Below are 26,406 nucleotides of genomic sequence, written 5' to 3' on the forward strand. Positions count from 1 at the left end.
TCATCTAATTTAACACACATCTAGGGGCCTTTTCCAAAGAAGACATGTGGATGGCCAACAGATACATGAAAAGATGCATATCACTGACCATCAGGGAAATGTAAATCAAAACCACCCTCGGATATCACTTTAACAGCCATCAGAATAGCTAGTATCAAAAAAGACAAGAAATAAGTGTTGGCTAGGATGCGGAGAAAAGGGAACCTTAGTGCGCTGTTGGTGGGAATGTAAATTGGTGGGGACCCTATTGAAAGAATAATGAAGTTTCTCAACAAACTAAAAATAGAAGTACTGCGTGATCCATAAGTCCATTTCTGGGTATTTATCCAAAGAAAACAAAAACACTAATTTGAAAAGATATATGCACCCCTGTGTTTATTGCAGCATTATTTATAGTAGCCAAGATATGAAAGCAACCCAAGTGTCCACTGATAGATGAACGGATAAGGAAGATGTAGTATATATACACCACAAAATATTATCAGCCATTTAAAACATGAAATCCTGCCATTTATGACAATATGGCTGGACGTAGAGGGTATTATGCTAAGTGAAGTCGGAGAAAGACATGATTTCATTTTTATGTGGAACATAAAAAATAAGCAACAACAACAAAATAGAAACAGACTCATACATACAGAGAACAAACTGGTGGTTGTCAGAGCAAGGGGCATGGGGAGAGGTGAAATAGGTGAAGGGGATTAAAAAGCACCAACTTTCAGTTATAAAATAAATTAGTGATGGAATGAAAAGTACAGCATAGGGAATATCCTCAATAACATTCTAATAACTTCATATGATGACAGACACTAACTACACTTACCATGGTGAGCATTTTGTAGTGTATGTATTTGTGGAGTCACTATGTTGTATACCTGAAACTAATGTAATATTACATGCCAACTATACTTCAATTAACAAAATTTAAAAAACAATGAAGCACATAGATACAGAGAACAGATTGATGGTTACCAAAGGCTGGGAGTGAGGGGTGGACAAAATGGTGAAGGGGGACAAAATATATAAATTTTCAGTAATAAAATAAACCAGTCATGGAAATATAATGTATAGCATAATGACTTTTGTTAATGATATTGTATTTTTATTTAAAAGTTGCTTTGAGAGTGGATCTTAAAAGTTCTCATCACGAGAAAAGAATTTTTCTATGTAGGATAACAGAGGTTAACTAAAATTTTTGTGGTGATTGTTCTGCAATATATACAAATATCAAATCATTATGTTGTACTCCTGAAACTAATATGATGTTATGTGTCAATTATTACTGCAATAAAAGTAATTTAAAAAAATATTTTGGGTCCTGTTCTCGAGATTCCAATTAGTTGGCCTGGATATGGCTTGAGCACTGCGATTTTTTTCAAAACACCTACTCCAGATCCAATCTTCCTTCTAGATTTATTTCCCTCTCCTTGCTTTGGTCTTGCCTGATTTGAATTTTCTGAGAAAAAAGGAAGACCCCATCAGTGTTCTGAGGCCCATCTGTGACTTCTGAGTTCGTTCACCTCTTGTTATTCCTGGTCTCAGAGCACTCTGATGTGGCTCCCTCAGTGCAACAAACAATCAAGACAATAGCACACTCTGTAATACATTGATTTTTCATTATTTAGAAGAGGACTTAAGTGGTTTTGATTACAGAGTCGGTAAGTTGGTGTTTTATTAAAAGATTTATTTACTTTAGAAGAGAAAGAGCGAGAGAGTGGGGCAGAGGAGAGGCAGAGGGAAACTCAGGCACTCCACACTGAGCACGGAGCCCTGCAGGCTCTATCATGACCCTGAGATAATTGACCTCAGCCGAAACCAAGAGTAGGATACTTAATGGATTGTGCCACCCAAGAATCCCTGTAAATTTGTGTTCTAAAGGTACTAAGAAATTGCTGTATGTTTTAGTGCTGTGTCAGTGTCAGTTTTAAGGCTTATAGAGTAAGGCATTAAGAATTTCCAGAGGTTAGAAAGCACAGAATGGCTAAAGAATTTTCCAGTTTTAATAAACTAAGAAACTAATGTTGGAAGAGACTCTAGAAAGATGGACATTTGTTGAAAGGAGAAATTACATATTTGGGTGAGATTGCATTTAAGAGAATTTATCCTTAACAAGGATGTAGTCACTTTATGGCATCATCCACCAGAAGTCTGTAGATCACTGGAAGACTGTGGCATCCAAGAACAGAGTTTAAATAGGCTTACTATTATATAGGACCCAATTCCCTCCTGAACTGTAAAATAGAAAACTAAATTCATTTAAGACCTATTCTGTACCTCAAGGTTGTACTAAGGATACAATGACTCATGAGTGAACTTAGAGGTCAGGGAAGGTATGATGCTACTATTATAGTTATCTTCAATAAAAAACATATGACCTAGCTGCTTAAGGTCAGACCACATGGATCCAAAAGTTCATGGTTCCCATGGCAACATGATTTCTTATTACAATTACTGCCTTGCTTTCTCTTCCCTGGGTTGGCAGTGAAAGACAAGGGTGGTTGCCCCTAAAAGATTCATAGGAGCAGAGCAGATTAGAGGATCCCAGAATCAGAATTCTCAAGTTAAGCAACCCTGGGTTTGTGCAGACTCAGCAGGAATCCAAAGCATTGCCAAGAAAATCCAAGGAGGTAGACTTCTCTGGATGAGTTATAATGATGGTCCATTCACCTCAGTTAACGTGTCTCCATGAGTGATATCAAGGCATATGAGGCAGTATGGTCAATGTGCCTAAATTCTTATCCTTGTTGCGACAGAAATGTTCACAGGGAGTCCAAACTCTGTCAGCCATGATGGATCTACCTTCCTTGATTTATTGAAATCTTTTAGGAAATAATTATATATCCTGCCTACATCCAGTCAGTTCCTTCAGTATAGTCTTTGTGATGTGAAGGAGTATCCTTTTCCATTTATTTGTCTTTAATTTACCTCTTTCTACTTCAACAGATTATTCCCTTGAAGGGATTGGTTAAGCCAGTCTTTATCAGATGAGTATGCTTCAAATTATAGACAGAATGTATTTTGTCAGTCTTCATATTCCTAAAACAGAAGCAACTATCTACTCATACAACTCTGTGCCCCTCCTCCACTCTTCAAATTGCACTTGTTTTGATGTTTTCCAGCCGTTTAATTTATATATTCATGATATTTGATATTTCTGATATACAGACCACATGTTAAGCTTCACAACAGAAAAGATACATATTTTATGACTCCCTAATGTCACTGTGGGTGTTTAATAAGTATTTGTCAGATGGATAACCAAAACAAAACAAGTCATTACAATGGCAAAATGAGAGGCCAATTTCACAGATTGGAAAAATGGCCAAGTGTTAACATATTTTATAGTTGTCAGAAATCCTCATGGGGTCTCTGTGGAGACCTGGACAAGGGGAAAGATGGGTCTGGAATTTAGTAATACATGCACATAATATCATGACAGTTGTTTGAAGACTAAAAGAGAGTAAGTATCTATTATTTGAGTTAGGAAGAAATATTAATGCAAATTAGGAACATTTCAAAATGGAATCCTTACAAACCGTTTATAAAAAAATTAATCACTTCAATTTTTTTATCTGCAGTCTTTGTTTCTCTGACTACATTTTTGGCAAATTTCAGAATTTCTGTACTTTCTGCCCTTTCAGAGCTTATAAAAATAGTTTAAATATCCTTTCATCTATAATTTCAAGGCAATACAAATCCCTTCCCCTCCATAAATTTATGTGTTCTTATTTCTACTTGAGTGACTTCTATTTTAGGAAAACTATAATTATTTCTATTTTTTTCTCATTTAATATTAAACAATTTTAACTTTAAAGTTTAAGTTTTAATATTATACATATATCTAGATTATTACCATATTATAAATTTGTTGCTTAGATAAAATACAAATCTAAAACATTCCTATATATTGTTACAGGTATATACATCTGTAGTAAATGTTAAAAACATGCATTGAAAGAATAGTATCACCTATAGGATAATGTTCAGCTCCAGGGACAATTCTTTACATTTCCAAATACTTGCCACCATCTAAGCCAGCATTCTAAAACTAGTGCTGTGTAAAGCCAGAGAGTGTTTCTTAAAAATGTAGATTCCTGGGCTTCAACTTCAGAAACTAATGCAACAGGACTGTGTTGGGTTGACAATTGTGCACTTGAGCAAGAACCTCAGATTTAGCTGCAGATGATTAAAGAACCACCCTACAACCCCCATACAGAAAATGCACAGCTATGGGGGGGAAGGGGATAGAGGAGCCTGCAGCTCCAGGGAGAGGGCAGGGCTAGAACAAGATTTGGTTGTCACTGTTGGGGGGAATGCAAACTGGTACAGCCACTGTGGAAAAAGTGTGGAGGTCCCCCAAAAAGTTAAATTGGAACTACCCTACCAATCAGTAATTGCACCCAAAAAAATACAAAAACACCAAATCAAAGGGGTATATGCACCCTTACATTTATGGCAGTATTTACAATAGCTAAATTATGGAAGCGTCCACTGATAAATGAATGGATAAAGAAGATGTGGTGTGCACGTACGTATACATATGTATTATGTACATACACACAGTGGAATATTATTCAGCCATAAAAAGAATGAAATCTTGTCATTGCAATGACATGGATGGAGCTAGACGGTAAAAATGCTAAGTGAAATAAGTCTGTCAGAGAATGATAAATACTATATGACTTCACTCATATGTGGAATTTAAGAAACAAAACAAATGAGCAAAGGAAAAAAGAGATAAGCCAAGAAACAGTCTTAACTATAGAGAACAAACTGATGGTTACCAGAGGGAAGGTGGGGTGGGGGGTGGAGGAAGGATGATACAGGTGATGGGACTAAGGAATGCACTTGCCATGGTGAGCCTGGGTGATGTATTTAAGTGTTGAATTACTACATTGTATACCTAAAACTAATATAACACTGTAGGTTAATTATACTGGAATTAAAATTAAGAAAATGATTGGGTTGTCATGGTCGGTGGCAGCAGTTCTGAGCATGGAAGTGGATGGGAGAAAAATGAAGAGTGGTGGGCCCAGTAAAGAATGCCAAAGAGCAAGAAGCAGAAAAAGGAGGGATTTTCCAAGCAAACAGAAGGTATGGCTGCAGAGGGAGGAGGAAAACAGAGGGCATCATAAGGTGGAAGCCAAAAGGCCAAGTTCTATAAGAAGGGCATAACCAAAGGGCCAAATAGAACAGAGAATCAGGAAAGGGAAATGCTCATTGTCTGGAGAGTCTATCTCAGGGACTCTATTTGTTCCTGGAAGGTAGGGGATGGTATTATCAGCAGCTGACACATCATAAACACTCAGTAAGTGCTTGGTGAACTAAAGTGGACCAACAACGGTGACTGCCCTACAAGGATTTTAAAGAGCTCAGCCACAAGTCAGTTCCTTCAAGTACCCTCACTAGGATGTAACTATCCACAATGGAGAATTAATTGTAACCAGACTGATAGAACAGTTATTTTCCACCATTTACTGAAATGTGGACATGATGTTTATAAACAGTGCTCAACCTCTGTGTCTATGTAAGGGAATTCTGGACAATGGAGTTTTATTAGTAATTAAAAGAAAAAAAAGCAAAGATCTTTAAAATCTTTACACTGAGGTTGTGAGAGTAGGTTATTTCCATACAAATGATCTGTCATGATCATTTGTAGAAGTGTGTTCAGTCACAAGAAGAACAAACCACATTAAAGGAAGTAAATGACTCTCCAAGAATGTACAAGTGTTGGTTGCTATGACAACTGCTGGGTTATATTACATAGAGAGCAAAAAAAAAAAAATCAATTAGAAACCACTGGAAGAACTTGCACTGGAGCATAAAACATTTCTGCCTCACAATTTCAGGAACTTTACTACAGCTATGCATTGCACGAACAGGGTTCATGTTGGTGCCAGTCAGAGGCTTATTTCTAAGAAAGGTCACCTTCTGGATGCATTCCCATCATTCTAATGTCTCTCCCATAACCTGCTCTTCTGAACACCCAAGTAATTTATTAAAGTAGTGAAGAATTCATGCAGTTACCTCTTTTCTGCTGGTGACATTAAACAGTGTTTGCCTTCAGTCCTTTTTTGTTTGAACCGAACAATTTTCACATTTATACAGAGAGAGACGATTTCGATCTGTGGAGCAGTTCCCCCACTACTCCCAATGTGGCATATGTCTGACTTGTGAAGAAAATACAGGGTTGAAGAGATGGTTTCAGGAACCCACTGTGCCAACCCTCTCCTACGTTTCTTTTCTCTTTGGAGATCGACTATTCTCCGATCCTAAAGTCTTGACCTGCTAAGAGGATTAAGGAGAATTGCCAAGTTTTTTGGAATTTTCAATAAAAACGTTGTTAAAGTGATAGAATGGGATAGCCCCTATGAACTAAATGCTAAAGGTTCAAGAGCAACCACAAAGACCAGACATCAGCTATGTGACTTTCTCATGGGCAGCTCCACAAACGTTTGGTGGAAGCATTCTTGTGGTCATGGGGTGACAGCCCTTAGTCATTAATGAGCACATTGATCTCACGAAGAAATGTTCAAGCTCTCGGAATGGACTGTGCTTAGTTCTTTTAGGAGATTACCACCTGATAGAGTGACCCAACTGGGACCCATTGAGAGGGTCTCTGCTTCTCCAATATGCGCTGCCCAGTACCAGCAGATTGATCTCAAAGCAGCCCTTCATAGCAGTGCTTTTCAAAGTGTAGGTTGAGGCCCATCACTAGGCCCTAAGATCAATAGTGGGTGAGACCGCTATTAAAAGACAGAGGGAGAAAGAGAATTGAATAGAAAAATATCAGAATGAATCTCATCTAGTAAGGGTAAATATACTTTGTGAAACTTCTATTTCTTTCTCTCTCTGTACATATGTGTGCACTGTGTTGCTAGATTGAACATATTTCTTACTGTAGGACTAGCCAAAAAGGCTGGAGAGCCAGACTCTGCCCTGCTAAGAATACCTCGATGTTCTCTGTTGTGTAAGGAGGAAGGAGAGGCGGAGGGGGAGGGGCAGAAGAGGAGCCAGAATAAAAAGAAAAGAATGCCACCTCTTTTGCTCTAGGGCTTCAGTTGTTCCCCAAATCTGCTCTCAATTGCTCTCTACTTCAGTAATATTACACTAGGTTCCAACTTTTCTACTTACTCTCCTCTCAATGTCCTTGCTCCATTGTGCCCTTTAATCATAAAGCTTCTCCTCTTTGTGGTTTTCAAATTCTATTCTCCTTTAGGGTCCGTTCAGGCCTTATCTTGGCATTTAACCCCTATGATCTCTATGTCCTCTCATCACTCACCTCTTTCCAGCTGTTCTGCTCAATTCCACACATTTTCTCTCCAGGTGTCCCATCTTCTTTGAGCTTTACCTGCTTCCTGTCCCACTCTGCTCTCACACCTCCTGGTACCTCTCTTCCAGTCTGCCCCCTTCCCTCTGTTGCTTTCCTCTTAACCATCTACCTCTGAGCTAATTATCCTGTTTTTGTTGTCTGCTTGTTTCTGCTTTTTTCTGTGGATCTCTAGATTTCTCACTTGACTGAAAGCAACTTGAGCCCAGGGACAGTGAATCATACATTTTTGTATGCCCCGTGATATCTGGCACAGTACTGGGCATATCATAGGTGCCCAGAACCAGGATCTATAATGTGCCCTATTCTGTGCTACTAAACTTTTCCAGTAGAAACCTGACAACAACAATCACACATGATAATAAAATGCTCACTCAATGCAAACAAAATGTTGTATATGGAGAAAAAAAAAGCAACTAAAAAATAGCAGGCAAGGCTTAGCCTGTGTTTCTCAGGACATGAGAATTTGAATACCTTGTACTAGATTAACATTCTGGTTATTTTGTTTTTGTAATTATGCTTGGATTCTGATAGAGCCACAAAAGTGAGAGGAAATCCATTTACTACTTACCGAGGATATGCTGGCTTCTACTGCAAGGTTGAAAGTCTTTTCATTAAGCCCATCCTAGCAATTAGCTGTGACTCTGTGCAGTGTTACAAATAATGACCAAGCTCTGTTTTTTGTTCACTTATCACTTACCAAGCTGTTCTCCTAAATGTTGGCCTCTCTCTGTTGAGATGACCCGCTCGTCTTCCATGTCACATTTGTTCCCAACCAGGATAACCTGGGCATTATCCCAAGAGTATGTTTTGATTTGAGTTGACCTAGAAGAAGACAATAGGCAAAAAATGATCAGAGGAGAACACAACATAAAATGAAGGAGAAAGAGTATGACCCACAGATGATGATAATAGCAAAAAGTGAAGCCCAAATGCCTGAAGTTTAGAATTAGTCCAGTGCAATCTCACCCTTCAGATACTCAGAGACTATTTATTTGTACTAAGAATTCTTTTTTATTTGGTGATATTAATATGACTACTGTTTTTTTCCTTTCTCCATTTTATACCTTATATAGTACCTTTATAGCTGGAATGGCCAACCATCCTGATTTGCTCATGACATTCCCAGTTTTTGAAGTAAAAATCCCATGTTCATAGAAACTCCTCAGTTTTAGGAAACCCAATTGTTCACTTTACAGCCCACCACAAAAAAAGCATCATTTTCCCTTGTTACAATAACAACTTAAAGAGCTAGGACAATTAGGGCCTAGGAGATATGGGGATAATGATAATATTTAAGAATGAATCATAAGAACTAATATACTCATGCTTTATATCAAGAGAAAAATGCCAGGTTCATATCAAAATTACAATATAATGGGCTGTGGGCTTAAGTTACTGTCAGCAGGGCGTCTAGAATTCCAGATAACCTTCTAGTATGGATCATGACTCACACAGTCAACTTCTGATTTTGAAACTGAGATAGAATTTTTATGGTTCATATTTATAGGTATAGTCCTAAATAATTTATATAGGTTACATTAATTTAATGCTCAGAATCAGAGGAGTATTGTTTATTATCCCCATTTTACCATTGAGAAAAATGAAGCATAAAGAAGTTAAGTAATCATTCCAAGAACAGCCCACTAGTAGAGTGGCAGATTAGGAAATTAAACCCAGGGAGTATAGCTCTCAAACCTATGCTCTTACTACTTATTACAAGTTTGAGAAGTGAAATTCTTGTGCATTTGTTGTCATTTTAGAGAAAAAGCTGAAAGGAAGCCATGTTCTTTAATCTGCCCTCTATATTGGTCATGTTTTTATTTGAGAACAGCAATCTAGGATAGTAGGGAAAGATATATCACTCCGTGGGTGGTCAAGAGCAGGATATAAAATGTTGAAAAACCAGATCAAAGTTAAAGAAAGGGATTTGTAAAATGTCAAAAAGAGAAGCTTAGAAATGTTTCTACTAGCAATTGTCAAGTTTTTCAAGATTATTAGATAGAAAATAGTGACACTCTGCTCTCAGCTTCAAGAGAGAATAAAAGCAAATAGCTTTAAACTATAACAGGAGATCTTTCAGTCAGATGTGAACACTGTCTCTTCCTTCTGAGAAGAAAGGATAGAGCTATGAGGCAGATAGTGTTTTATTTCAGAGCATTCCCCTGAAACAAGTTCAAGTTTTCAAATGAGACTAAAATAGCTGGAGAAATATACTCTATGTCCCATGTGAACATCTCCAAGGCATGGTATATTTTATCAGAAAAATCTGGAGACACGATCTTTCTAATTCTGATACCTAAGTTAATAATATATTCCTCTAGCAACAGGAGAGTCATCATGTATCATAAATTGGGAAAATAAAAACAAACACTGAAAACTCTAATTTTCTCTCACCTCATCTTATGTGTGTGGTCTATGAAAAAATGATACATGCATAGTGAAATTAAGGTGTAAAATGCATGCTACACATGAATACACCTTAAATCTCAAGTGCTAGCATAGTTTTAAAGAAATTCCAAAGGTTCTTTCAAAGGAACTCAAATCTAATTGGATTTCTTCAGGAAATTTTTTAAATTATCCCTCTGCTCCTATAGGTCTTATTAACCAAGGTCTGGCCTATGTCTGGAAAGGCTCTAGGCAGAGAGCCTTTATGTTAACAGACAAAGCTACCCTGGCACACAGCTAGAAATCAAATCACCGGAAAGAGGTTACTGAGAGGGTAGTCACAGGAGAGTGTTGTTATGTAAGGAAGGGGTTGAGGCTATGACATAAAGGACATGGCTTTCTAAGTTTACAGAGGACAAATGCTTGCTTGAAGCAATTTAGCACTCTTCGGAGCTAGGCAAACATCCTCTGCAACCCTGTTTGTATAAACTTAACCAGGGTATACCTTTGTGAAGGTGAAGAAGGAACAACTTGGCTAGCTTATTTGTACTCTTAAGCCAAGTTGATGGAATGCTTGCTTCTACCACTCAGCATGTGCAAGTAACTCATTTCTGATCTAATTTTTTAAAGATTTATTTATTTTGGGGGGGAGGGGCAGAGAGAGACAGAATTTCAAGCAGACTCCCCAGTCAGCTTGGAGCCTGAGGTAGGGCTCGATCCCATGACCCCAAACCATGACCTGAGAAGAAACCAAGAGTCAGATGCTCAACCAACTGAGCCACCCAGGTACTCTTCATTTCTGTTGATTTAATAACCCATGGGGTCTTAGGCTACTGTGACGAGTTACACATTTATGCATATACAACATTCCCCATTTCCTAACAATGTGTAAAAATATATAAATATATAGCCATGATTGTATCAAAACCATTCCCCTTCCATTTGTTTTTAAGAAATATTTTAATGTGACCTCCTCAATGTCCTAAATTGCCAAGGAAATGTTATTTTTTTACTATTACTAGGGAATTACTAAAAACCCTTACCTTGAAAGCTTAAATAGCTAATGGAGACCATTTTCTTTTTTCAATTGATTAAAATTATGGTCTGGGGCATTGTGCTGAGGTGAACAGAAGACTACTTTGCCATCAAATTTGGTTAACCTCATTTTTGGAATCAGGGGTGCAAATGCCCAGTGTTTTGCTTTGGTTTGACTACTGCAGACTTGTCGATGATGTCTACCACCAACAGAGTAGCTTTAGGCAAAGTCCAATCACCAGCTAGAGGGGATCAGAATCATGCTGGTTGACTTATGAATTACTACATATCACAGAGTCCAAGATGCTATGAATGAGAGGAAAATTATTTTATGAATGGCCAAGAACAAAAATAAACAGCAATGAAATTATTACACAATGCTTTCACATTAGTCCTACTAGCCACACTGATCAGTCAGGTCAGCTTTTTATTGTTTTGAAATTTTGTTCATGTATTCTGAGGGGTTTAGCAATTTTTCCTAACGGAAAACAGTACATAAACATCGTTCTATGACTATCTCAGTAATAAAAGTTGATACAGCCAACTGCTTGTGGGTATCTTTCCTTTTTAAATCCTGTAGATTGTTGCTTTGCAAGAAAATATGAAATGATGGTTATTATTCCAACAGGAGCATTCACGTTAAATTTATAACCCTTCCTGCTACTCAAATGACCCAGATTTGCACTTATATCATCTAGACATAATATGAATTGAGGTCAGAAAAAAGTTGGGTTGTTAATCCAATTCTCTTATCCTCCAGCTCAGAATCTTAGCAATTTATTCAGCCAGTTAAAACGAAATCTCTAATACTAAGTATGGGGAGGTCATTCTGCATTCTTAGCCTCTGTATCTTCATCTGTAAAATGAGGCTAGCAGATTTTGTACAGACTCTCTGGGCTGTTGCAGGACTCAGGTGGTTTTAGGTGGGTAGGGTCACACTCTACGTTCAAAGTTGTAAACAACTCTTTACAAATACATTATTAGTCCCATTTTAGGCAATCAGCTGTTCCTCTTCCCAAATCCAGCTCAACTCATCCTTTCTAATTCTTATATTCTAAATAATAATTGGAAGTTTTTTCACTAAAGAATATCAAATTTTGTTTCCAGTTCCTATCTTGAGGTTGAGGTCCTACATGGGCAAATTTCTAACTGGAGTAGAATGGCCTACTCTGGTATGTCTGTTAGGGATAGGACACATGTTTGTGAAGTAAATCCTCCTTAATGTGGAATTTCTACATATTTACTTTCTTGGTCATTTGCTATATTTTGTAATTTTTTTTTATTTGGGGAACAGGCTTTTAATCACCTTATTAGGGACTGTCTTATTTCTTTGCTGGTTAGAGACACATTTAAAGAAAGTGGCTGTCATGAAATAATATACATGTGAAAAGATTATTTCTGAATCACTGCTAGAGATCCTTTGGGATTTACAGTTAATCCCAACAAGATTAATGGAATCAGAAGCAATATGTTGGTCACCATGGTTACTCTATAAATGGTAATTAACTCAGACCTTACCAGTATCAAATCATAGTTATTTAAAAATCTGTTATTACCTAAAACAAAAACAAAAACAAAAAAACCACAACCCACATATATTTATATTTTTACCTATATAGAGAGAAGGTTTTTGTTTTCTGTTTTTGTTTTATATTATGAGGCAGAAGTAGATGAAGAGTCTTTCATGTTTTATGTGTATATGACTGAACTCTGCACAGAATCATTTGATTGGAGAGCTATAAACAAAACAATCAAATTCCTACATCATTACTCCTTCTTCCCTGTTTTGGGTATATAAGTAATTTCCTATGAGTTCAACCTGCTCTCACAGAGATTAGACTTTAGTTAGTCACAATGTTCTGGAAAACAGTATAAAATATGTATCAGTGACCCAAAAAAGCAATTGTCTCCCAGGGTCTGATTTGGGCTATATGTGGGAAGAATGGGGTATCAGAGAGGATAAGACTTGCTCTTCCTCACCCAGTGAAGCTTGAACAAATCTTAACAGCAGTCCCATTCTTAATTCTGGAAGTTCCTATGTCTCCATGGGCATCCATTCCCTTATTCTCATCAAAGTTTAGGAGTCACATAGCTCTACACCTTCTCAGCCAACTTCCAAGCCTACTACTGCTCATCATATAGGGATGCCTTTCTGTTACTTTCTCACTAATTTAATCATTTATTTACTCAATTCTTCTCAACCCATGGAGAGTTTTAAAAATTATTCCAAAGGAGAACAATTAAATCATAACCTCTAGGGACTTCATCATAGGAATAAAAAAAAATCTCTCTAGGTACTTTGTATGTAGAACTGAGGCTCAACATTACTGGGATAACTCTCTCCCTAGCCCTTTCCTTTTTAGGTTTTAAATAATCTATTTCAAATAAATGAATATACAAACAAATAATCTGTTTCCTTATTTCCCATCTAACACCCAAAGTATTTGCAAATGGTTTACAAAGATACATATGAAATAAACTTTAAAACGAGAGAGTAATAAGAGAAATGTTACATAATAAATTATAATGGTTTATATATGCTATAAAGGCTAATAAAAGTATCCTCATATAAATGCTCCCCACTATGTGATCTATTTTTTAAATTTTATTATGTTATGTTAATCACCATACATTACATCATTAGTTTTTGATGTAGTGTTCCATAATTCATTGTCTGCATATAACACTCAGTGCTCCATTCAATACGTGCCCTCTTTAATACCCATGGGAAAACCCAAAAGACTCCACCCCAAAACTGCTAGAACTCATACAGGAATTCAGGAAAGTGGGATATAAAATCAATGCACAGAAATCAGTGGCATTCCTATACACCAACAACAAGACAGAAGAAAGAGAAATTAAGGAATTGATCCCATTTACAATTGCACCCAAAACTGTAAGATACCTAGGAATAAAACTAACCAAAGAGGCAAAGAATCTGTACTCAGAAAAATATAAAATACTCATGAAAGAAATATAAGGAAGACACAAAAAATGGAAAAACGTTCCATGCTCATGGATTGGAAGAACAACTATTGTGAAGATGTCAATGCTACCTAGAGCAATCTACACATTCAATCCAATCCCCATCAAAATACCATCCACTTTTTTCAAAGAAATGGAACAAATAATCTGAAAATTTGTATGGAACCAGAAAAGACACTGAATAGCCAGAGGAATGTTGAAAAAGAAAAGCAAAGCTGGCGGCATCACAATTCCGGACTTCCAGCTCTATTACAAAGCTGTCATCACCAAGACAATATGGTACTGGCACAAAAACAGACACATCGATCAATGGAACAGAATAGAGAACCCAGAAATGGACCCTCAACTCTATGGTCAACTAATCTTTGACAAAACAGTAAACAATGTCCAATGGAAAAAAGTCTCTTCAACAAATGGTGTTGGGAAAATTGGACAGCCACAGGCAGAAGAATGAAACTGGACTATTTCCTTACACCACACACAAAAATAGACTCAAAGTGGATGAAAGACCTAAATATGTGATCTATTTTGTTATTTAAAGGTAGAGGTTTACCTTGTTTGGTAAAATTACCACCTTCCCATTAAAGATTCTAATGATACCAAAAGCTGTAACAATAAAAATTACCAGAATTATCACTATCTCCAGATGATCACTACTAACATTTTGGTGAAAATCCTATAGTGGATTGTAGTATTACCTCACTAAGTCACCACCATTTCCCCCTGTAGATTGATTGTATTTTCCTACCTTACTAGCTTTGGACTGGGTCAAGTGAGTTGCCTTAGCCAATGGAATGTGAGATGTGACATGAGTCACTGGTGAGCAATAGCCAACAGAGGAATTGTGAAGTTCTGTCAGTCCTCTTGTATTCCTTTTTTATTTTTTTAAGATTTTATTTATTTATTTGCAAGAGAGAGAATCAGAGAGAGAGAGAGCAAGAGAGGGTTGGAGGAAGAAGCAGACTCCCCGCTGAGCAGGGAGCTCAATGCAGGACTCGATCCAGGACTTCAGGATCATGACCTGAGCCGAAGGCAGTGGCTTAACCAATGAGCCACCCAGGCACCCCAGTCCCCTTGTATTCTTGCTCTTCATCATGGAAAGAGCCATCCCAGAATGGGGCTGTTCTGTCAGCCTGTCCTGGAAATGACAAGCCAGGAGCCCAGCTGAGTTCTACAGAGACCACCAAATCCCAGCCAAAACTAGATGAGCTATATTTAACATAACACACTTACTGTTGCGTGACTTAACATTTTATTTTGGTGTCTTTCTATCTTCCTTTCTACCCGTTGTTGCATAGCCTTATTAATTTCTTTGAATTTCCCCATATAGACTGCCTTTTTCAACAAACAGGAGCTATTACTATGTGGGTCTAGGTTTTTTAAGGCCTAAAACTAATAAAAATTTGAGGGCCCAATTTAAGACATGCAAAATACAAATACAGAATTAAGTACAAGGCAATATGTAGCAGATGATGTTGGTGCTGTGCCCATAGTGTGTTACTTCTGCGCTTGCTAGCTGACTTCCCACTGCCAAAATCTACAGCTCCTTGCTTTAAAGTCTTCTTTTTTAAAAAATTTTATTTTATTATGTTATGTTTATCACCATACATTACATCATTAGTTTTTGATATAGTGTTCCATGATTGTTTGCTTATAACACCCAGTGCTCCATGCAGAACGTGCCCTTTTTAATACCCATCACCAAGCTAACACATCCCCCCAACCCCCTCCCCTCTAGAACCCTCAGTTTGTCTTTCAGAGTCATTAGTCTCTCATGGTTCGTGTCCCCCTCCGATTTCCACCCCCTTCATTTTTCCCTTCCTGCTATCTTTTTTTTTTAACCTATAATGTATTATTTCTTTCAGAGGTACAGATCTGTGATTCAACAGTCTTACACAATTCACAGCACTCACCATAACACATACCCTCTCCAATGTCTATCACCCAGCCACCCTATCCCTCACCCCACCACCACTCCAGGAACACTCAGTTTGTTTTCTGAGATTAAGAATTCCTCATATCAGTGAGGTCATATGATATATGTCTTTCTCTGATTGACTTATTTCGCTCAGCATAACACCCTCCAGTTCCATCCATGTCATTGTAAATGGCAAGATCTCGTTCCTTTTGATGGCTGCATAATATTCCATTGTATATATATACCACTTCATCTTTATCCATTCATCTGTTGATGGACATCTTGGCTCTTTCCACAGTTTGGCTATTGTGGACATTGCTGCTATAAACATCGGGGTGCATGTAACCCTTCGGATCCCTACATTTGTATCTTTGTGGTAAATAACCAGTAGTGCAATTCCTGGATCGTATGGTAGCTCTATTTTCAACTGTTTGAGGAACCTCCATACTGTTTTCCAGAGGGGCACCAGCTTGCATTCCCACCAACAGTGTAGGAGGGTTCCCCTTTCTCCGCATCCCCGCCAACATCTGTCGTTTCCTGACTTGTTAATTTTAGCCATTCTGACTGGTGTGAGGTGGTATTTCATTGAGGTTTTGATTGGATTTCCCTGATGCTGAGCGATGTTGAGCACTTTTTCATGTGTCTGTTGGCCATTTGGATGTCTTCTTTGGGAAAATATCTGTTCATGTCTTCTGTCCATTTCTTGATTGGATCATTTGTTCTTTGGGTGTTGAGTTTGATAAGTTCTTTATAGATTTTGGATACCAGCCCTTTATCTGATATGTCATTTGCAAATATTTTCTCCCATTCTGTCAGTTGTCTTTTGGTTTTGTTGACTGTTTCTTTTGCTCTTCATCTTGACGAAGTCCCAATAGTACATTTTTGCCTTTGCTTCCCTTGCCTTTGGCGATGCTACTAGGAAGAACTTGTGTGGCTGAGGTCAAAGAGGTTGCTGCCTGTGTTCTCCTTTAGGATTTTGATGGTTCAAAATCCTAAAGGAGACTCCTGTCTCACATTTAGGCCTTTCATCCATGTTGAGTCTATTTTTGTGTGTGGTGTAAGGAAATAGTCCAGTTTCATTCTTCTGCATGTGGCTGTCCAATTTTCCCAACACCATTTGTTGAAGAGACTGTCTTTTTTCCATTGGACATTCTTTCGTGCTTTGTCAAAGATTAGTTGACCATAGAGTTGAGGGTCCATTTCTGGGCTCTCTATTCTGTTCCATTGATCGATGTGTCTGTTTTTGTGCCAGTACCATACTGTCTTGGTGATGACAGCTTTGTAACAGAGCTGGAAGTCCGGAATTGTGATGCTGCCAGCTTTGCTTTTCTTTTTCAACATTCCTCTGGCTATTCGGGGTCTTTTCTGGTTCCATACAAATTTAGGATTATTTGTTCCATTTCTCTGAAAGAAGTTGATGGTATTTTGATGGGGATTGGATTGAATGTGTAGATTGCTCTGGGTAGCATTGACATCTTCACGATGTTTGTTCTTCCAATCCATGAGCATGGAATGTTTTTCCATTTCTTTGTCTCTTCCTCAATTACTTTCATGAGTATTTTATAGTTTTCTGAGTATAGATCCCTTGCCTCTTTGGTTAGATTTATTCCTAGGTATCTTATGGTTTTGGGTGCAATTGTAAATGGGATTGATTCCTTAATGTTCCTTTCTTTTGTCTTGTTGTTGGTGTATAGAAATGCCACTGATTTCTGTGCATTGATTTTATATCCTGCCACTTTCCTGAATTCCTGTATGAGTTCTAGCAGTTTTGGGGTGGAGTCTTTTGGGTTTTCCACATAAAGTATCATATCATCTGCAGAGTGAGAGTTTGACTTCCTCTTTGCCGATTTGGATGCCTTTGATTTCTTTTTGTTGTCTGATTGCTGTGGCTAGGACTTCTAATACTATGTTGAATAGCAGTGGTGATAGTGGACATCCCTGCCGCGTTCCTGACCTTAGGGGGAAAGCTCTCAATTTTTCTCCATTGAGAATGATATTCGCTGTGGGTTTTTCATAGACGGTTTTTATGATATTGAGGTATGTACCCTCTACCACTATACTCTGAAGAGTTTTGACCAACAAAGGATGCTGTACTTTGTGAAATGCTTTTTCTGCATCTATTGAGAGGATCATATGGTTCTTGTTCTTTCTTTTATTAATATATTGTATCACATTGATTGATTTGCGGATGTTGAACCAACCTTGCAGCCCAGGGATGAATCCCACTTGGTCGTGGTGAATAAACCTTTGAATGTACTGTGGGATCCTATTGGCAAGTATTTTGGTGAGAATTTTTGCATCCGTGTTCATCAAGGATATTGGTCTGTAATTCTCCTTTTTGATGGAGTCTTTGTCTGGTTTTGGGGTCAAGGTAATGGTGGCCTCATAAAACGAGTTTGGAAGTTTTCCTTCCATTTTATTTTTTGGAACAGTTTCAGAAGAATAGGTATTCATTCTTCTTTAAATGTTTGGTAGAATTCCCCTGGGAAGCCATCTGGCCCTGGGCTTTTGTTTGTTGGGAGATTTTTGATGACTGCTTCAATTTCCTTAGTGCAGTGGTTATGGGTCTGTTCAGGTTTTCTATTTCTTCCTGGTTCAGTTTTGGTAGTTGATACATCTCTAGGAATGCATCCATTTCTTCCAGATTATCTAATTTGCTGGCATATAGTTGCTCATAATATGTTCTTATTGTTTGTATTTCCTTGGTGTTGGTTGTGATCTCTCCTCTTTCATTCATGATTTTATTTATTTGGGTCATTTCTCTTTTCTTTTTGATAAGTCTGGCCAGGGGTTTATCAATCTTGTTAATTCTTTCAAAGAACCAGCTCCTAGTTTTGTTGATCTGTTCTACTGTTCTTTTGGTTTCTATTTCATTGACTTCTGCTCTGATCTTTATTATTTCGCTTCTCCTGCTGGGTTTAGGCTTTATCTGCTGTTCTTTCTCCAGCTCCTTTAGGTGTAGGGTTAGGTTGTGTATTTGAGACCTTGTTTCTTGAGAAAGGCTTGTATTGCTATATACTTTCCTCTTAGGACTGCCTTTGCTGCATCCCAGAGATTTTGAACAGTTGTGTTTTCATTTTCATTGGTTTCCATGACTTTTTAAAATTCTTCTTTAATTTCCTGGTTGATCCACTCATTCTTTAGTAGGATGTTCTTTAGCCTCCATGTATTTGAGTTCTTTCCGACTTATCTCTTGTGATTGAGTTCTAGTTTCAAAGCATTGTGGTCTGAAAATATGCAGGGAATGATCCCAATCTTTTGGAACCGGTTGAGACCTGATTTGTGACCTAGGATGTGATCTATTCTGGAGAAGGTTCCATGGGCACTAGAGAAGAATGTGTATTCTGTTGCTTTGGGATGGAATGTTCTGAATATATCTGTGAAGTCCCTTTGGTCCAGTGTGTCATTTAAAGTCTTTATTTCCCTGTTGCTCTTTTGCTTAGATGATCTGTCCATTTCAGTGAGGGGGGTGTTAAACTCCCCTACTATTATTGTAATGTTGTTGATGTGTTTCTTTGCTTTTATTAATTGGCTTATATAATTGGCTGCTCCCATGTTAGGGGCATAGATATTTACAACTGTTAGACCTTGTTGGATAGAGCCTTTACGTAGGATATAGTGTCCTTCCTCATCTCTTATTATAGTCTTTGTTTTAAAATCTGATTTGTCTGATATAAGGATTGCCACTCCAGCTTTCTCTTGGTGTCCATTAGCATGGGAAATGGTTTTCCACCCCCTCACTTTCAATCTGGGGGTGTCTTTGGGTCTAAAATGAGTCTCTTGCAGACAGCATATCAATGGGTCTTGTTTTTTTATCCAATGTGATAGCCTGTGTCTTTTGATTGGGGCATTTAGCCCATTCATATTCAGGATAACTATTGAAAGGTATGAATTTAGTGCCATTGTATTGCCTGTAAGGTGACTGTCACTGTGTATTGTCTGTGTTCTTTTCGGGTCTATGTTACTTTTAGGCTCTCTCTGCTTAGAGGACCCCTTTCAATATTTCTTGAAGGGCTGGTTTTGTGTTTGCAAATTCCTTTAGTTTGTGTTTGTTCTGGAAGCTTTTAATCTCTCCTTCTATTTTCAATGGTAGCCTAGCTGGATATAGTATTCTTGGCTGCATATTTTTCTCATTTAGTGCTCTGAATATATCATGCCAGTCCTTTCTGGCTTGCCAGGTCTCTGTGGAGAGGTCTGTTGCCAAGCTAATGTTTCTACCATTGTAGGTTACAGATATCTTGTCCTGAGCTGCTTTCAGAATTTTCTCTTTGTCTCTGAGACTTGTAAGTTTTACTATTAGATGTCGGGGTGTTGACCTATTTTTATTGATTGGGGGGTTCTCTGTGCCTCCTGGATTTTGATGCCTGTTTCCTTCCCCAGATTAGGGAAGTTCTCTGGTATAATTTGCTCCAATATACCTTCTGCTCCTCCCTTTCTTCTTCTTTTGGGATCCCAATTATTCTAATACTGTTTTGTGCTATGGTGTCACTTCTCCCAAATTCTGCCCTTGTGATCCAGTAGTTATCTTTTTCTCAGCTTTTTTATTTTCCATCATTTGGTCTTCTATATCACTAATTCTCTCTTCTGCCTTATTTATCCTAGCAGTTAGAGCTTCCATTTTTTATTGCCCCTCATTAATAGCCTTTTTGATTTCGACTTGGTTAGATTTTAGTTTTTTCATTTCTCCAGAAAGAGTTTCTCTAATATCATCCATGCTTTTTTCAAGCCCAGCTAGTATCTTTAAAATTGTCATTCTGAACTCTAGTTCTGACATTTTACTAATGTCCATATTGATTAGGTCCCTGGCAGTCGGTACTGCTTCTCGTTCTTTTTTTTGAGGTGATTTTCTCCGTCTTGTCATTTTGTCCAGAGGAGAATAGATGAATGAGAGAACAAAATACTAAAAGGGAAACAATGACCCCAGAAAAATATACACTAAACAAATCAGAAGAGACCTGAAACCGGGGGAAGAGAAAGGAAAGAAAAAAAAAGAAAGAAAGAAAAGATAAAAAAAAACCCAACAAAAAAACAAGAAGAAAACAGAATATGATCAAATATGATCGGGCTGGTGCATAGATCAGTGCCATACACTAGATTTTGGGCATATTTTGGTCTGTTAGAAGTAAGTGCCTCCCTAAATTTTAAAGACAGAAAAATTTATATATGTACAAAATAAGGGTAAGTACGATGAAGAGATGGAATATAACTGTAAAGATGAAAATTATAAAAGATTTTACAAAAGGAATTGATAAGAAGCTGATTGATAAATGAAAGAAGAAGATTAAACAAAAAAAAAGGGAGAGAATGTGATCAGGCAGGAGACTAGAACAAAGCCATACACTAGAGATTTAGGGTATATTTTGGTCAGTTAGAAGAAACTGTATCCCAAGATTTTTAAAGAGAGAACTTACATATATATATATATATACCAAAAATAAGGTTAACTACTATGAAGGGATAGAATATGACTCTAAACATGAAAAATAAAGATTATTTTAAAAAGGGATTAAGATGTTGGCTGAAAAAGGGAAAAAGAAAAATTCCAAAAAAAAAGGAAAAAGAAAAAATTTTTTAAAAAATTAACTTTGAAAGACCAAAGAATCATGGGAAAATTCTGCTGTATTCCCCTAGCACTGGAGTTCTGCCATTCTCATTGATCAGTAAACTTGGTCTTGGTTGTTTGTTCTTGCTGATCTTCTGGGGGAGGGGCCTGTTACCGTGGTTCCCAAATGTCTTTGCAGGAGGCGGAATTGCCCCGCCCTTGTCGGTCCGGGCTAAGCAATCTGCTCGGGTTTGCTCTCGGGAGCTTTTGTTCCCTGCAAGCTTTCCGTACAGCTTTGGAGGACGAGATTGAAAATGGCGGCCTCCCAATCTCCGCCCGGAGAAGCCGAGAACTCGGGGCCCCGCTCCTCAGTGCGCCCCCAGAGAAAAGCAGTCAGTCACTCCCGTCTCCCTGGTCTCCGGCCGCACTCCGTGCTCACCCGGCCTGTGACCCGAGCGTTTCTATCTCTGGCACTTGACCCCGTGTGGAGTCTCCAAACCCAGCAGATCCCTGCGGTGCGCTCCCACGCTGCTCCTCCCGGGGGAGGAAGGGGAGTCTCCCCGGATCTGCCACTTGTTGGGTCCCTGCTGGAGGAGCTGTGGCCTGACTGTGCCGCGGATCACAGTTTATGGCAACCCCGTCCTCTGAGAGCCGGCTTCCCTGCTCCGATACCTGGGAGCTCTGCTGCACTGAGACACCCCTGGTCTTTCTCTTACCCTGAGGGTCCTGAGACCACACTGTCCCGCAAGGGTTCCACCCCCCCGCTTAGCCACTGGAGCGACGTCCCTCTTCAGAGCTCACTTCTAAAAGTTCCGATTTTGTGCTCCGCGGCTCTATCACTTGCCAGAAGCGGCCGACGGAGGCCCCCTCCCCCGCCGTCTATCCTCCCGAATATCGCCTCGGATTCACTTCTCTGCACGTCCTACCTTCCAGTAAGTGGTTGCTTCTCTGTTCAGAGAGTTGTTGCTATTCTTTTCTTCGATCTCCTGTTGAGTTCGTACGTGTTCAGAATGGTTTGATCCCTATCCAGCTGAATTCCTGAGACCAGATGAAATCCAGGTCTCCTACTCCTCCGCCATCTTGCTCCTCCCATCCTCTAAAGTCTTCTTTTAAAGCAATGCAAGGACATTGTGCCCATCAAGGAAGATCAAATGTAGCAGGACATCCACCCCAGGAGCAGACCTCTCCCAGGAACTGAAAGGAGTTGTTGTACTGATGCCCCAGACTTCCATCCATACTAAGACACTTGAAGGGGCTTGTCCAAGTAAAAGGTACCAAGCTTACTAGGCATTGTTTGGGGCTGGTGCTACTGGCTCAAAAGCCCTGTTTTTAAACCATAAGAGACTCTTAATCTCAGGAAACAAACTAAGAGTTGCTTGAGGGGCGGGGGTCGGAGGGATGGGGTGGCTGGGTGATAGATATTGGGGAGGGTATGTACTATGGTGAGCGCTTTGAATTGTGTAAGACTGATGAATCACAGACCTATACACCTGAAACAAATAATACATTATATGTTAATAAAAATAAATAAAGGGCCATGGTCACAGGCAAAAAAAAAAAAAAAAAAAAAAGCCCTGTTGTTAATATTAACAGCTCTGTGGGTTGGTGGTTAAATTGTACCCTGACATTGACCATGGTGATTTATTTACAGCATGGAAATTAGCAAATGCTTTAACTCAGATTTTCTCCCTCCCTCCCCTTTTTTTAATATCTCATTTACTGGTACACCACAAAACTTAAGCTTTATTAATTTTGTGAAAAACCCACCTGCAGGCATCACAGGTGACCCCTGTCTAAATCACATTTATTGCCTCTGTCAAGCTGTCTCATTTTCTTTCATTCAGTCTCAGCACACACACTGCTCTGGATTAGGTGCCCCTTAAATGGGCCCACATACACCCTGCACTTCACTATGATCTTCATACTGGTCTATATCCTGCCCCCAGACTATAGGTCCTATGAGGGCAGGGACCCCAACTGGTTTGTTCACCATTATGTCTCCTGCCTTCAAGATAATACCTGGTACTTAGAAGACTCTCAAGCAACTTTGAATTAGTGACCCACCCAATAAATGAACAAATAACAGGTTGAAGGTAGCAAAAATGCCTAAGGAGTTAATTCAGAGTAGAAGCAAAAATTTTAAAAAGCACAGGAGGAGAAATCACTATTGTATGCAGTGCATATGCCCTGCTGCACCCCTTTTAGAAATTGGACGTGTTGCTAACAGAGTTTAACATGGTCTTTAATATCCTGACAGTGGCCATGGTAGGGGAAAGCAAGACGTGGTCCCTCCACAGCCTGCAAAGGCCATCTGTAAGACAGCTGTTCATCCCAGCCTGGAGGGCTCACGTTTTCCCTTCTGCCCCAACCTCAGGGAGTAACTTAGCACCTCAACATGGTGGAAGAGTTGCTTTAAGAGAGCCGTACTCCAATTCCTTCATTTTGGAGACGACCAAATGGAGACTTAAGATAGGGACTGACTTTCTGGAAATAACCAACTACCTAGTGGCCAAGGGGATTTATACTCTGAGGTTCCCCAGGCCTGCATTTCTAGTTTCTCCACAGGGAAGAGAAGTAACTACATTTTACTTAAAACAAGACATGATAAGAAATTCCTATGGTGAATATTTATCTTTTAAAAATAAAAAAAAGTATTATGTCTCCTAGGGAAAGCAAAACTGCCCCAAATCTTCATATCTACAGTGTCATTAGGCTGCATGTGGGAATGAACAGAACTGGATGTTCTGAAGGATCGCTTTCATTTGCCTCTCTGCAGTAGGTCTGTTTGTTGCTGAGAGCCAATACTGAGCATTTATTTGAAAAGCTCAAGAAGCAGTTGTCTTGATCAGAGCAGTCCTGGAACTACCTTGTAGCACATCAGATTCTGTGTCGTTCATCTAAATTTAACCTTGGGCTGGTTCCCATCATGCCTCTTATTACTTATGATCTCAGTTTTATTTTTCAAAATCTCAAATTCTAATTTTTTAACCTTTATGTGAGGTAGTAACCATTGGACAGCTCTCTTCTATGCAAGAAAGAAAAACAACTAAGTGGAGCAAGCCTCTCCCTCTGGACAACAAAGAGCCCCCTTCACTGGGTCTCTGCTCACAAATGTCCGGGTACTCTTCCACAGAAGGCAAGGCCAAAGTCATGTTAACAGACGTATCCTTTCCTCAGATTAGACAAGACTGGGTTCTCCCTGGGGTAATTCATGGTCTTTTACAAGATGGCTTGCTTCTTAATGTTAAGCAGTCAGACTTGCTGAAGGGGAAGCTGAACTAATAATCTAGGATCTGCTCTGTCCTCCCTCAGATACCAGAACCTTCAATTTCCCCTTCAAGGACAACCTGGATACACATTCAGCCAAAGTGTTATCACTGAGGTTTGCAAGACATTGAGATAGAACCAGGAGTGGGGGAGTGGAGTGGGGATACTCCCTCCTCCTGTGGGAAAAGTAGAGTTTCTAAAGAGGAGGCGTGGGACCATGAGTCTGTGGGGCTTCTGAAGTAGGAGCTGCAAGAAAAGGGTAAGTGGGCATGAAGAGAGGAAATGGGAGAAATGTCCATGGAGCCCTTTTGAAAACTAACACTGTGAAGCTTCCTTTTCAGGCAGGGAAATGAGAAAACTAGATACAGTTCTATCTTCTCTTCATTCCTCTAGCTCTAGCCTACTCTTTTGAGATCGCGGTCAGAGAAGACTTGTGAAAGACTTCAAAGTGGGCAGAAAAGATTACTGGGGGTCCTGCTTAATACATCCTTCCGGGTCATCCCTGCTTTTCATGGTCTCTGGGCTGTTTACAGCCCTGTAGATGGTAGAAAACAGGTAGTAATACAAATGAATTCTTGCTGGTAGGAAAAAGAAATGCAAATAAACCATGTCTGGATTATAATTGATTATTGCTCTGTGGATATTAACCTATTTGGCAACTATTGGTACATTCGCTTCAGCATTCCTGACTACCTCGATGTATGTCCACCGAATATGCTCTTAAACCCGTGGCAACATCTTACTGGTTCCATCATTCATTGTGGAGCTAAAATTTTGACATGTGTTTATTTTATATTTGGATAACAACTGCGATTTCACCTTATTTTTAAAAGAGTTTAACTCTAACAACTTAACAAGTGAGGCAAGGTAGGCACATGTTTGGAATGAGTAGGCAGCGTGAAATTGAGACAGAGAAGTGACCACTATGACTACAGCAGATACCCCAGCTTCCTGATGGGCTATTAGGCTTGATGACCACAAGAATTAGCACGAGTAGAGGCCCAGGGAAGGGCAACACTCAGAAACACTCCCAGCCTTGAGGATCACACTGAATGCCGTGAATGTCCCCTAGAGTTAGCAAGGAACACCCACCCAGAGAGAGACGACCCTGGCCCGTGCTGACCTACATATGGAGCACTGGTCAATCGGGTGGGCATCAGCATAGTGTCGTAACAAATATAATAATGTCATATATAACCAAAAACTGTAATAATCAATGATAATATAGCAGTAGCTTCATTTTTTAAACCCTTATTTTGTGCAAGGCAATGTAGTAAGTGCTTTACATTTATTATTATCTCATTTAATGAGATAGATTAATTATATTCATATGACATACATTAAATTATAGCTCATAATTAATGTGATAATTTCTCCTTTCTAGGACACTATAATGTAGATACTATCATTTTCCCTATTTTACAGATGAAGAAATTGAAACGGAGACTTACTGAGGTAAGTTACCAGAAACACTCATTGTATAATGCCAGTAGAATGCATACCATTCCACAAGAGTAGGAACTCAAAGTCCTGGGTTCTCATTTTTGTACTTATTGCAGAGAACCAGAACTATTCTCTCAGCTTCCTTGAATCTCTGCTTCTTTAAGAGAGGAAAACAAACACTACCAGATTTTCATAAAGATCAATGAGAAAAATGCTCATCAAAGAGTTCTGAAAACCAGAGTGCTATAGGAAAATAAGGTATTATTACTGGCAAATTGAGGTCATCAATTATCCACATGGTGTTTTTTAATCATTTTATTTTGATCATGATAAGTGTACTCTTCAGTCCCCAACCCCTATTACCCCCATCCCTCCCGCTGACATGGCACTGATGTATTATCTCAACATTCTGAGATAATAATTCTCTAAACAATCCTCATTATGATTTTCTTTGCTGTTTTATAACCTCTAATTAGAAAAGGTTAAAGTGGGAGAGAA

The 26,406-nt window shown here is 38.8% G+C and overlaps 1 protein-coding gene and 1 long non-coding RNA gene across 3 annotated transcripts in view; one reads left to right on the top strand and one right to left on the bottom strand.

Moving 5' to 3' along the window:
- The window catches only part of RAB3C (RAB3C, member RAS oncogene family), a 291,655-nt gene that overhangs the window by 46,322 nt on the left and 218,927 nt on the right, over positions 1–26,406 (bottom strand). For both annotated transcript variants that reach the window (XM_073905444.1, XM_025892455.2), the window contains exon 4: positions 8,031–8,155. In XM_073905444.1, the coding sequence (XP_073761545.1) occupies positions 8,031–8,155 (125 nt within the window). The remainder of the gene's footprint in view (positions 1–8,030; positions 8,156–26,406) is intronic.
- Positions 25,887–26,406, top strand: part of LOC141374928 (uncharacterized) — a 31,884-nt gene continuing 31,364 nt past the window's right edge. The window contains exon 1 of the long non-coding RNA XR_012382139.1: positions 25,887–25,920. This is a non-coding gene — a long non-coding RNA (uncharacterized lncRNA). The remainder of the gene's footprint in view (positions 25,921–26,406) is intronic.

The sequence above is a fragment of the Callorhinus ursinus genome, unplaced genomic scaffold (assembly GCF_003265705.2).
Source record: "Callorhinus ursinus isolate GAN/ISIS: 27379988/994484 unplaced genomic scaffold, GSC_fseal_2.0 scaffold23, whole genome shotgun sequence".
NCBI lineage: Eukaryota > Metazoa > Chordata > Mammalia > Carnivora > Otariidae > Callorhinus > Callorhinus ursinus.